Below are 13,187 nucleotides of genomic sequence, written 5' to 3' on the forward strand. Positions count from 1 at the left end.
AGTGTGCATTCAGAACACTCATACCTGATAGCAGGTCAGGGAAAGAGAACAGGGACTCCAGTTTAAGGGGGGAAAACTGAGAAGTCAAACTACCCCAAAGATGAGAAGGAAACCACAAGACAAGCACCCGATTCTTCTGTAAAAAGGAAACAAACCAGTCCTTTGGGGTTGATACACCAATAGTCTCAACCCACTGTAGTCCTGCCTCTTTCAGAGCTCTTTACTGCTATCTAATTTCATGGAAAAGTAGACATCTCCAACAAAAAGAGTGCTATTCACCAAAAGAAAGAGGTCTTACCAGCATGGAACTTAATAAGGAAAAGTATTTATTTGTGCCTTGCACAATGTTTGAAAGCCATTATTGCTATTCAATTTTTGGTATTTACTACAGTACTGGGTGCAAACCTAACAAAAGAAAAGCTTACTGAATAAATGACTTACAGGATGAAGGAACCAATAATCAGTGATTTCTCGAGAGCTCAAATTCCATCACAGTGACCCTTCCAGGCAGCCCCAGAGGGGTTCAGCGCAAGCCACAAACATGCTTGATCTGATGCAAAGTATATCCATTTTTAAGAACGTAATGCTCACATGAGGCAAAACTTGGAGGTCACCATCCCAAATTATCATATGCCAGCCTACACTAGGTAAGTACCAAAACTCAAACTGCTCAATGTTTAATTGACCAAAGGTTCCTTTTAGGTCCCTCAAAAGAAAAAAAATGTGTGTGAGGAGTATGTGGAACACTCATTTTTAGATGAATGAAAAGACAGAAATCACAATCAGTACAAACTAATAACAACAGCAGAATAATAAAATGTCAATTTCCCTGTTTTGGCACAGAGTGGTCCAAATGGTTTGCTCGTATTTGTTAAAATCAGAACTGAAATACATGAGGCTTACAAAAGAACAGATAAAGTGGTTCTTGCACAACAGGCCAGTGTATCGTAAAGTTCTGACCCCCGCGTTACACTGATCAGGCTATGTGGCCTCAGGAGCGCAGTCGGGTAGACCTGAAATAGTTCTCACTGGAGGGTCCCTCCACTTGACATGTTCACTCCACATCCTGGCACAAGTGGTCACTGTGGGACTTTATGACTTGCTGTCTCCTTTTTCCTCTGGTGTTGTTTCCCAAATTGGCTTCTTGATGTGTTCTGGTAACTGTTCTAATCTTGTCTAGAGAGAAAAACAAAATTATAGTATAATGCACTAAACTGAACTCTTTAGCCACAAACTGAATGTATTCATTCTCTTCCCTCAAGGCCTCTGACCTTTTTCTTTTACCCCCTCATCTTGTTCCAGGACTTTGAAACAAAGAGAAGGAAACTCAATGGCAGATAAACGCTCACATACATAATCTGCTGCTCCTCAGTGATCTCCAGGGACCACCAATCAATGTGGAACCTGTGTTGAGACAACTGCTGAGAGGAAGGGAGGCATCAGAAGTTGCTCTGGGAGGATGTGGGCTGCAGTCTGCTGAGCTGTCCCCACTGCTCTGGGGGCGCGGCGGGGTGGGGCGGGCAGAGAGCCCAACCACTGGGACAAGTCTCCCTCCAGGTCCTCCCCTCCACCGGGGCAGCTGGAATCAGGCGGCAATGTATCCACACAACAATACAGATCTCCCTGCAACTGAGAGAGAAATTCAAGCCGTACCTTTGTAATTTCCATGGCAACTCCTTCAGGTAAGTTTCGCTGAATATACTCCAAGTAGACATCTGCTGTGCTTCCAGTGAGATGCTCTAACTAAAATTTCAAACATGAAATTGGTTCATGCTATGCTGTTAAAGTAGAAATTTTAAGTTTTTTTTCTTTTTTGGGGGGGGTAAAATCAGCAGTCATTTCTTCATCGGTGAAATTTTCAGAATCCCAATTTAATAGGAAAAAAGTGTAGATCTTCTGGTTGAACTGGGGAAACATTACTCCCAAATGCCTTAATGTCAGGACTCCATGAAACCCAGATGGCAAACATGGTATCAACACAGCACAAGAATGTCACAAAACAACTCAAAAAGAAACAAAAAACTAAATTATAAGACAGTGTAAGATTTTCTGTATGCTCTATGGCGAGGTGAATAAAATTGTGGATTTTTCTTTTTCATTTAAGGGTAGGGCAATGTCTTAATACAATGCCTAGTACAGAGCTTCTCACATAAAAGATGCACAAGCACTTGTTTTAATAACATTTAACAATCATTTATTGTGTGACAAAATAGTCTAAGCGCTTTAGATAAATATCTCATTTAATCCTCACATTAACCTTGAGAAATGAGCCCCATTATTTCCAATTTAAAGATGAAGGACTTAAGTAAGGCACAGGTCACACAGCCAGCAAATGCTAGTGCTTGGACCTGGCTGTCTGACCCCAGATCCCCTGCTTTTCTCAACCACGGGACTGTGCTGACCTGGGTGACTGCACAAATGAATGATAATCAATGAATGAAAAACCTTAATGTTGGCTATCATGGTTGTGGAGAATTCAGTGAGGATGAGAAAAGAATTATTAGAGTTGTGTGAAAACTTAGCTAGAGTTTCTGAAATATAAGAAAAATTATTCCAACGCTAGCTTAGTGTATAAAAATCAGTCAACACGGACTTCACTGACTGTCCAGTGGTTAAGAATCTGCCTTCCAACACAGGGGATGTGGGTTCGATCCTTGTCACTAAGGTCCCATATGCCACAGGGCAACTAAGACCACGCTACAACTAGACAGAAGCCTGAGCACCATAATGAAAGATCCTGCATGCTGCAACTAAGACCTGTCACAGCCAAATAATTTAAAAAAAATTGCCTGCAATTTCTTATTAAAAATACTAGTCAACATAATGTGTACTCCTGATTTAAAGTCTGAACTACTCCGAAAAGGGTTTCCTTGGTGGCTCAGACAAAAAAGAATCCACCTGCAATGCAGGAGACCTAGGTTCAATCCCTCAGTTGGGAAGATCCCCTGGAGAAGGGCATGGCAACTCACTCCAGTATTCTTGCCTAGAGAAACCCATGGACAGAGGAGCCAGGGAGGCTACAAGTCCACAGGATCACAAAGAGTTGGACACAACTGAGTGACTGAGCAAACACACTCTGAAAGATGGCTTTACTTGAATATTTTTCTATCACGTTTCTTCCATAAACACAAAAACCACTCATCTTCTCTATAACTACTGGACATGGACTGACTGAAAGGAAGCCCACAGGTAAAGTTAAAGGAAAGTTATGATGTGCTCATGTGAAATTTGGGACATTAAAAAAAAAAAAGCCTGAATATCTGAAATAAACTCACCTCTAAACATCTGTAAAGTGTTCTCATTTCATACTGAACTCTGTGCTTCTTGAAAATATGCACTGATTTGAGAAGAGTAAATCGTTCTATTTTCCTTGGAGGTTCATGTCTGGAAAATTAATGGGCAAAGCAACACACTTAAGTGATGTTAAAACCTGAGTCACTGCTATCAAAGCATGATTCCACAATCTTGTAGGTCAGGCTCATGCTCAATTATAGGCATTAACTATCATTTACAAACTTCCATTTGTTAAGATTGTCATCTCTAACAACTGCTGCCATAAAGCTCAGGCCAAAATAAACCCAGAGACAGCAACAGGAACATTTGCCACAGACCCAAAAAACAAGCCTTGGCATCCAAGTACTCACGCGCACACACGCGCCTCTAGCTTTCATACCATTAAGGACCTGCACAGACCAAATGTATGAGCTGGAGGAGCAGCACTGTGTGTTGGACACAGCTGTGGTATCTGCTGTGTGCATTACAGATACATTGGTAAGCACAAACTATAGTCTGTTATGGTAAACGTGCACGTTCCTTCAGTTTTGTTAGAAGGCAAGACTGGCAAAGCTCCAAATGGGCCTCGTTCAGCATCAGAGAGCGGATGACAAGACAAAGGAGGTAGTTACACTTGACCCTGCAGAGACTTTAAGGCCGTATGAGGCTCACTCTGCTCACGCATCAAAGTATTGGGTTGTGATGTTTCTTAAGGCAGTTTTAAAACAATGGATATAATAGCAAAGATCATCAAATCCAACAGGTCTGAAAAACTGCGTGTTCACCTAATCCACCTCCCTGCCCCATGGAGATTCCAGACACACAGGCTTCTTGGGACTCCTATGTCTATGCCATTTCTAGAGAAAGGATTCCTTCATTTTCCTTGTTCATGCATTCTAGTATTTTAAAATTCTGGCAGACAGGAAGGAATGATTCTGCTTAGAATAACAAACCTCAACTCTCTCCATCATGAGTTTCTGTCCCATTTTAAGAGTTCAGACCTAGCTGGGACTGGCACCATTTTCCTGACTGTGTTATAGCTGCTAACGGGTCAGATTAAGAAATATCATACTTACACTTTAATAGAGATACCAAGTTCTTTAGCAGCAAGCACTGCAAAATATTCATAACTGTCCAATACAGCCTTATCATGGCCTTTTACTAAAACTGACAGGCGCTTATATAATGTGTCCGGTTCATCAGAAATGGTTATCTGCAATTTTAAAATCCAGAAGAAAGGCTTCAGTCATGGTTCCTCTAATATTTATACTGGAAAATTTAAAATACTATCCTCAACTGAACAACTTCACAGTTTACTAGTAAGTGGGGAGAAAAACACATCTTTAAATATCTAGATATGACTACATTCAGACTCTAGAATGACCCTTAAGAATCAGTTATAATACAGTTTGAATCAAAAGGATTTTCAAGCGACCTACAAAATCACCAATGGAACTCTTTAGCTTAAGTTACTGAACCCAAAATAAACAACAGGAAAGGACTTAGGGGTTTGTTAATAAAACTAGCCTGATCAGAAGAACTGGACTGAGAATTAAACTCTCCCATTTCAAGCTGAATGACAACAGGCAAGTCATACACTAACCTCATTGCACTTTAGTTTTCTTATATATAAACAGGACAATACCTGTGCTATAGTTCATGGCATTTCTGCTGGGAACAAATAAGAAAGCACAGATTTAAGTGCTTATAAATTATAAACATCATTAAACAAAAGCGAGCTATTGCTACTCATGTTCTTTTTATTAGGTTTGTCCATGTTCATTTTACCTGCCCTAATAGAAAAATGACTCATTTCTAATTAAAATGACTGTACATTTAACTTCTACCTCTTCTATCTTAATACTTAAAGATCTTAGAAATAATGGGTTTGACATCTCTGACTTTCTTCCAAGAGGTAAATTACCCTTGCTTCATTCATCCATCAAACCAATAATTTATATTACTAATCCGATGTTTCAGAGTTAAATCACTTTGCCCCTGAAAGTAGATCTACTTATTCACCAGGAAACTAGATACTCACTGGCAAGTACCCCCAAATATGGTTGTTGCAAGAACAGAAAATACTCACATACTATCCTTAAGTGAAGGGACAACAGAGGGGGAATATGGCCCTAAGATCTGTAATGACCAGTCTCTATAGGGTTTTAAAGATATGTTGAATCTGTTACAAATACTAAAAATCAAAAGATTTCACATAAATATTGGAATTTCATTTCGTGTGGAAAATGTAGACAATATGACATCACTAGGTCTGATTTTCCACATAACGCAAGTGGCTACAGCAAGTAGCAGCTGTCTTGCTTAAAAAGGGCACAGCCTGCCACTGTGGCCACCCTGTCACCTTTCCATACAGGCCTGGCTCATGCAGGCATCTGGAGACTCGGCATTTATATATGCTATTAAGTGAAAACACTGAACCAGCAGTCTATCAGATATATCACAATTCCAGTTTGGTGTGTGTGGTGTACATAGATGATTATATATAGAGGTCTAGAAGGATTCATGCCAAACTGTTAAAGGGGATTATTTTTGATGGATGGGACTGCAAGCATTTGGTTTAGAACTTGTAAGGATTTTATAAAAAGCTACAAATAACCAAAAAACTGGGTTGATGGAACCATGACTTTTAATTAAAGGAAACAAGGTTACACAGCTGCTCCTGGACTGCTTGTGATAATGCTCACTGTGAACAATAAAGCATTGTCCAGGCCCAGACTTACTGTCTTAAAATGAAAATAAAGACTTGAAGGCCACACACACACACACAAAATGCTTCTATACTATAATACCAAGTATTCAGCATCACTGATTATGACAACTCTGCACACTGTACTGAGCTAAAAGTAAAAGACTGCTCATTCCCACAGTTATCTGGGGTAAATAATTTGTTCAATTAGCTCTTACCTTGACAGCCTGAAAGCGACCCTAAGCACTCAGGGACATCAGAGAATACTTTCCTCAGGCTCACTGTGCGCCTGCCAGTATTCTAGAACACATGTTTTTATTCATAAAGTCTTTGGGAAACAGCTTCAAATGAAATAAGGAGGAAAATTTATCGCTAATGTAGCTTCTTATGCCAAGAAATAGGGAGTGCATACCGTAGGCTTGGTCAAATCCTTGGGGACATCAACGTGTAGGTTTGAAAACTGAACCCACTTCATACTGGTGCTGCTACGTGTGGAAACAAAGAGAAATCTAAGTAAAATAGCATAAGAGTCTATTTTCTTATCAATTTAGCAAATCCAATTATATACTTACAGAAGAAAGCCATCGTTTTTGGCTATACTGCTCCTAGAACTGCTTACAGAAAAATTCCTTGAACCCTTAAAAAAAAGGGAGATGTGTATTAGAATTGAAGTCAATTTCCAAACCAGTCATTGTTTCCATTATAACCCAAAAGAATGCTTCAAACAACAAGTTTTCTCTTTATTTTAAATGAAGATATTGGGGTAACTGGGGCTTCCCAAATAGCGTAATGCAAAGAGTCCACCTGCCAATGCAGGAGATCCTTGGGTCGGGAAAATCCCCTGGAAAAGGAAATAACAACCCACTCAAGTATTCTTGCCTGGAAAATCCCATGGACAGAGGAGTCTGGCGGCCTACAGTTCATGAGGTGACAAAAGAGACACGACATAGGAACTAAACAAACAAAACAAACAATTAGGGTAACTAAACTGTCAAATTAGGCTTCATTAGGGAAAAAAAAGATGACAATGGTTGATAACAGAGCTGATAATCAAAAAGGACTCTCAAAATACCACAGGCTATATCTTTTAAAGCTCAGGAGCAGGAATTTTTTAAAAACAAGCAATTCTCACGTGAATAGCTATGAATTACATATGTGGAGATTAAGGAAGAAAACATGTGACTTCATTTGACCATTATTTTTTACAGACTAAATGTATTTCAATATAATACATATTTTACTTAAATATTTTTGAGCATTAAGAAAAAATGTCTTTATAATTTATTGGGCTGGAATAAGAATTCTAACAGAGAAGGCAATGGCACCCCACTCCAGTACTCTTGCCTGAAAAATCCCATGGACGGAGGAGCCTGGTAGGCTGCAGTCCATGGGGTCGCTAAGAGTTGGATACGACTGAGCGACTTCACTTTCACTTTTCACTTTCATGCACTGGAGAAGGAATGGCAACCCACTCCAGTGTTCTTGCCTGGAGAATCCCAGGGACGGGGGAGCCTGGTGGGCTGCCGTCTATGGGGTCACACAGAGTCGGACACAACTGAATGACTTAGCATCTTAGCATCAAGAATTCTAAAGTACTCTTGAAGCTTTCATCCTTTTTCAGCATATTTATTTCTTGCTTTGGCTGGGATAACTAGCTTATAAGTAACTAGCTATAACAACTAGCTTATAAATAAACTGAAATACACATTGGAATTTACACCCATCTTCTATCACTACTGTGCCTCATACTGCAACAATCCAGCCTTCCCAAATCCTTTATTATCAGCTCCCCCTGGTGGAACAAAACTTCCGGTTGTAGGAAATCTATCTTACTGTATGTAACACATAATCTGACACTTGCCTTTTTTTTTCCTCTAAGCTTTCCTGAGATTTAAAAGTGCAACCTGAGAAACTGGAAGCTTAACAGATCCTTAAAAACACTTCAAAGTTGAGAATACCAGTTTAGTACAAACAAAATTAAAACAATGGAAGGTCACCTAAGTTGTTAAGAATGCCTATTTGTAGCTGTCTTTACCGAACAAGGAGGCAAATAAAAACTTTCACAGTCTCCCTTGGATAAAGGGGGAAAAACAAAAAAGAGGAAATCAAGCACAATACCACAAGCTGGTAAGAGGTACAGGCCTTTCTGCACACATACTCACAGAGAAAACTGCCTCCCATGTCTGTGGGCCAATGAGCCCACAATCCAGTTGTGCTGAAGGACCAGATGTCTAAGGAATATGACACTTCTGTTCTTAAAATCTCAAGCCTAAACTGCTATTACATCCACAAATTAACCTTAAGAAGTTCTTACCTTTTCTTTCCTTTCTGTTTTTGAGGGAGTGGAGCCTCTGCTCTGAGTAAATGTGTCTTAAAAATAATTCAAAATTTCAACCTCTAACGCTACCTGACTTAAGGACAGTGGTTCTCAAAGTGTGGTCTAAGAACCTCTGAGGGACTTCTGAGACACTTTGAGAGGCGGCTCCCGAGGCTAAACTTATTTTTTATAATAACAGTAAGATGGTATTTTCAACTTTTCCACTCTAGTCTCGCACCAAAGTACAGTGAAGTTTTCCAGAGACTGTATGACCTCTGACATAGTAAGAGACTGCAGAAGCAGCTAGAGAAGCTGTTTTCTATTAAGCCAGACAGTAAAGAGGTTTGCAAAAACATAAAACATGCCACTCCTCTCTCTCAATTTGTTTTGGAAAATCTAGTTGCTTTTCATAAAATTGCTATTATGTTAACATGTAATGAGTTTTAGTATTATTTTTAATTAAGGATTTTAAAGATTCTAGGTTGTATTTTCTAATAAGCTAAAAAATCGATAGCTTAAAAAACACAAAACTCAAAGCTCTTTGGAGTCCTTAACTATTTAAAAAAAGAAAACACTTTCTATTGTATGGGGTGTAGCCGATTAACAATGTTGTGACAGTTCAGGTAACAGTGAAGGGACGCAGCTATATACATTAGGAGAGAATATATCCATTCTCCTGAAGAGTAGAGGAGTGCTGAAGCCAAATAAGAACCGCTGCCTGAATTTTTTGCTTTTTCCCCAAAAATCCCAGCAGAGGATATTTAGCCCACTCCTCTGACTTCAGCGACTGTCATCTGAGTCTCAGAAACCTGGGTATCAGGAAGGTATCTCAATCTGATTCCGTGAGAAGCGTCTAAACTCTCAAGCTACCAAATTTTCGCGAGGTGTAGCTTCCTGACTTCTCTGAGCCTATTTCGCAAACGTGAAAGGCGGGGTCTGCAACATTTGCTGTCCAATATCCTTTCCACTTCTGATAGTCCACTCTTCTTCTCGTTCCTGTCTTTGCCCTGACTCATTAACTTCTGTTTCATCCTGAGAGAATTAGAGATAAAATCAGCCCTTTTCTCGCCACCTTCTTCCCAACAGCGGGTCAAGGTGCGAAATAAATATCGCGGAAGATGGGAAGAATGACAAGTGGCAATCAGACGTAATGGTAACTGTCCCTGTTAGGCCGCCTAATCCGCGTAGCGCGCTCCTTACCTGCCAGAGACGCCGGCCCAGGGCCCCAAACACCGCTCGCGCCGCCATCTTGCCGGTCCTGCTCCCCCGGATTGCCTCCGGGGTCACAGAAGCGTCCTCTGACCATAGAGTTCCGCAGAAGGAGAGAGTGTATCCTTGTGTTCCGGCACAGGAACAACCATAGAGACGTGGTTCCACGCTCTCTTAGAGTGAACACAGCCGGCTTCCTTCAGGAGGTCCTAACCTGGCCCGTCCGCCTTTTTATAGCTTCAGCTTGTATCTAGGTAGTTAGCGACTTCCGTCAGCGCTTTCCTCTTGAAATCGTTTGTGCTTTGCAGTTCCTGTTTTGTTGGAGGTAAACATAACCACACGCTTGGAACAAATATAACTAATGTATTGACAGTGGTTATCTCTGAGTTGATGGTTGATTGATAGTTGATTTTTCTATTATAACGGAGCAAAGTGCCTGTGGCTCGCAAAAAAAACCCAGACTGACAGTGGGAGTTTGCAGGGAGTAAGGATTTATTGCAGAGCGCCAGGCAAGGGAGCATGAGCCAAGCCTCAGATCCACTCCATGTTTGTCTTTGAGTTAGGGTTTTCTTGTCTGTTTGTTTTTTTAAATAACCAAGAGGCTAGGTTTAATCGTCTTTTGAGTCATAGTTTTGAGAGTCAGAATGTCTCTGGTTTAGGATTCAGGTGGTCCACGATTTGGGGTCTGATACTCACCTTGCCCTGGAGAAACAATCTGCGTTTGTAACTTAGAGGTGAGAGTTATAACAGCGATAGCCTTGGCAGGCTGCCCAGTGTCCTTTTCAGAATCAAGCTCCCTCTTTCAGTTGTGACGTTCAAAGTTGGCTGGTCCCTCTTAGCCAGTGGAGTTTTCCTAGAGCTCTCCAACTCTTGCTGCTTCTAAAGCATCAGTCTCTCTTCTGGGATGGCTCCTCAACCTGCCTCTGCTGCCTTGAACAAGCTGAGTGAAGGTTCTGCAGCAGCTGATGATGGTGACATTACAGCCTGCAAACAACATTTCCCTGTGTTACCTAATTGGATCCTCACAAGATCACGTACATTTTACCCGAATTTAATAAGTGAGGAAACTGAGGCTCAGAGATGAAATGACTCAAAGTCATGTGGTGAATTAGTTACAGCTGAACCAATAACCAGCTTCAACATCCTAGTTCAATGCCTTTCCCACCCCTGCGGCACCCCTGGAGTTGACCCTGTGACAAAGTCCAGTTCTACTTAAGTCTCTAGGATGTGAGGCATAGAGGTCCCTGCTTCCCTGTGCTCCTGCAAGGAAGGAGTTTATTTTTTAAAGACTGAGATGGCCTTTCCTACTCCTGAAACTGGAAACGTGGCCTCAAAACAGCCTTGGGAACTGGATGCCCTCTCCACCCCTCTGGCCAAATATGGTCTCTTTATGGATGGCCTTTGCTTACAAATTGTGTCTGCTCCCTCAGATTTCCGCCTTGCACATGACTGCTGCTTGCCGCTTTGGCTCACCAAGTTTCTCCATTCATACTCTAAAATGTGGGAATTGGATTTGGCCCCATTGTTTTCCAGGGCTAAACTGTGTCATCAAACAGACTGTGGCCCTAATAACTTTTGGTTAGGTGCCAGCCCTGTACCAATTAGCTGGGGGCAAGGTGGGAGTCATTGTGTGAGGCCATCTGGGGTTTTGCCAACAGTGGGGTTGTGGACAGGGTCTTTTGGTATGGTGTGTGGGCATAGACAGTGCAGGGTTTTTGTTTTGACACATTAAAGTTCTTAGTTTATTAGCATGGACAGTGTTCTGAAGCTCAGCCAGTCCATTATAGGTCTCTTCCCTATGGTGGCTCAGATGGTAAAGCGTCTGTCTACAATGCGGGAGACCTGGGTTTGATCCCTGGGTCGGGAAGATTCCCTGGAGAAGGAAATGGTAACCCACTCCAGTACTCTTGCCTAGAAAATCCCATGGACGGAGGAGCCTGGTGCAGGCTACCGTCCATGGGGTTGCAAAGAGTCGGACACAACTGAGTGAGTTCACACTTTCACTTTCCCTATGAATTGACCCTTCAAACCTCTGAACTAGTGTAAATGAACAGGAGATCAAGTGATTCTAGATGGTTGATGCAAGTCTACCTTGCTCTATATCCAGGAAAAATAAGTGTGTGCATCAAATATTTCTAAGTTAAATCATACTTTGATTGCACTGGTTGTTCTGTTTTAAAAGACAGCCCTTCTCCCTTGATTGTGCTGGTTTCATGGTTATACACTTATCTCCAAACTCATCAGGTTGTACACAATAAATATAGCATTTATGTGTCAAACATGCCTTTAAATAAAGTGGTTGGGAAAAGAAGAAATATCAAGACCGTCAAAATTACAGAAGCAGAGGAAATAATGACCCCAAACAGCCCAAAGAGAGATCCATGTTGTATGTTAAGGATGTGTGTGCTGCAGTGTAGATCAAGCATATATGACTGCTTGGCCTTTATACTCAAACAGAAACATTAAACACATCCCTTGAGGGATGGCTGGAAGATTAGATTTTTTCAAGATTCTCTCTCATATAAAGAAATAATCCGTCCTTTGGCTCTTTTTATACAGGGATATCTGAGACTCAAAATCTATTATCTAAATAATAAGATATTAACTAATATTAGATACATAATAATAATATGTTATCTAGTTTCTTAACATGACTTCCTAATTATGTTTTGCTTATGTCAACATTAAAACTCAGCCTCAGTCCCCAGCTGGCTGGCTGTGACCAAGGAAAGTAGACTGGAGGTCTGTGGAACTAAGAGTTGACTTTAGGTAAACTCAGAAGAGGTTTTATGTACACATACACACGTGCAGATAAGCATACCTGGAAGATTAGAGATAATCAATTTAACAAATAGTTGCTGAGAACCTATTGCAAATTGCTGTGACTATGTGGGTGATGGTGAGATGGTTCAGTAATAGTAATAAACCATGAGCTTTGCTCTTCCCACTGGTGGACTTGGATCTGTTCCCAAGACCCTATATGTTTTTCCCAAGTATTAAATTCCTTGGCATGCAGGCAGGAATGATGTCACAGTCCTCTTTATCCACTCAACTCCCCCATGTGTAATACAGCTAGAATAGTGCCTGGTAGATGAGTAATGAATGAAAAACTTAAAATCTTCAGATTGGACACCTGAGCCTCTGGAAGCAGAATTTAAATTTCCAACACTGGCTAAATGCACAGTGTTTGTAAAGGAAGAGTTATTTTCTTTGGTACAGAACCAGAATTGCACAAATTAAAAATATAAAACCCCCAAAGCATGTAGAAGATCAAGGTCTCGAACAGCTATGCCCCATTTAAATCAAGTTCTGTATAAAATCCAGAATTTCAGATTTCTCCTGAACTTTGCTGTTGAGCATTAAAAAGTAAACACACCTTTTAGAATTTGGAAATCGAGATTAGCCATGCCTGTAAATCAGGGTGGGCTGGATTTTGTTGGCGGTTCCTTGTGAGGTAACTCGTGTATTACTGAACTCCCCGAAACTGCACTGTGACTACTGTGGGTTAGAGACCATCAACCCTTCAAATGGCTCATCCGCTGCTTGGAGAAGCAGAAATATTCAGCTTGGCCTCCTGAGTGGGGGTGGGGGCACTTATATGAGCATTAAATCTGATCAACACCCTTCTAAACCGGTCTCTAGAAACCAACTAATGGTAAATAAGCATTGAGAAATCACTTC

General features: G+C 41.0%; 1 protein-coding gene across 1 annotated transcript; it reads right to left on the bottom strand.

The window, feature by feature from the left end:
- On the bottom strand, positions 1-9,545 carry MRPS10 (mitochondrial ribosomal protein S10). The gene is made up of 7 exons (XM_068960906.1): positions 9,498-9,545; positions 6,553-6,617; positions 6,393-6,465; positions 4,350-4,486; positions 3,276-3,384; positions 1,654-1,743; positions 1-1,176 (listed from the first exon to the last, which is right to left on the bottom strand). The coding sequence occupies exons 1-7, from the start codon at positions 9,543-9,545 to the stop codon at positions 1,093-1,095; spliced, it is 606 nt and encodes a 201-aa protein (XP_068817007.1). The 3' UTR covers positions 1-1,092.
- Positions 9,546-13,187: the final 3,642 nt, after the last annotated feature.

The sequence above is a fragment of the Capricornis sumatraensis genome, chromosome 22, assembly GCF_032405125.1.
Source record: "Capricornis sumatraensis isolate serow.1 chromosome 22, serow.2, whole genome shotgun sequence".
Lineage (NCBI taxonomy): Eukaryota > Metazoa > Chordata > Mammalia > Artiodactyla > Bovidae > Capricornis > Capricornis sumatraensis.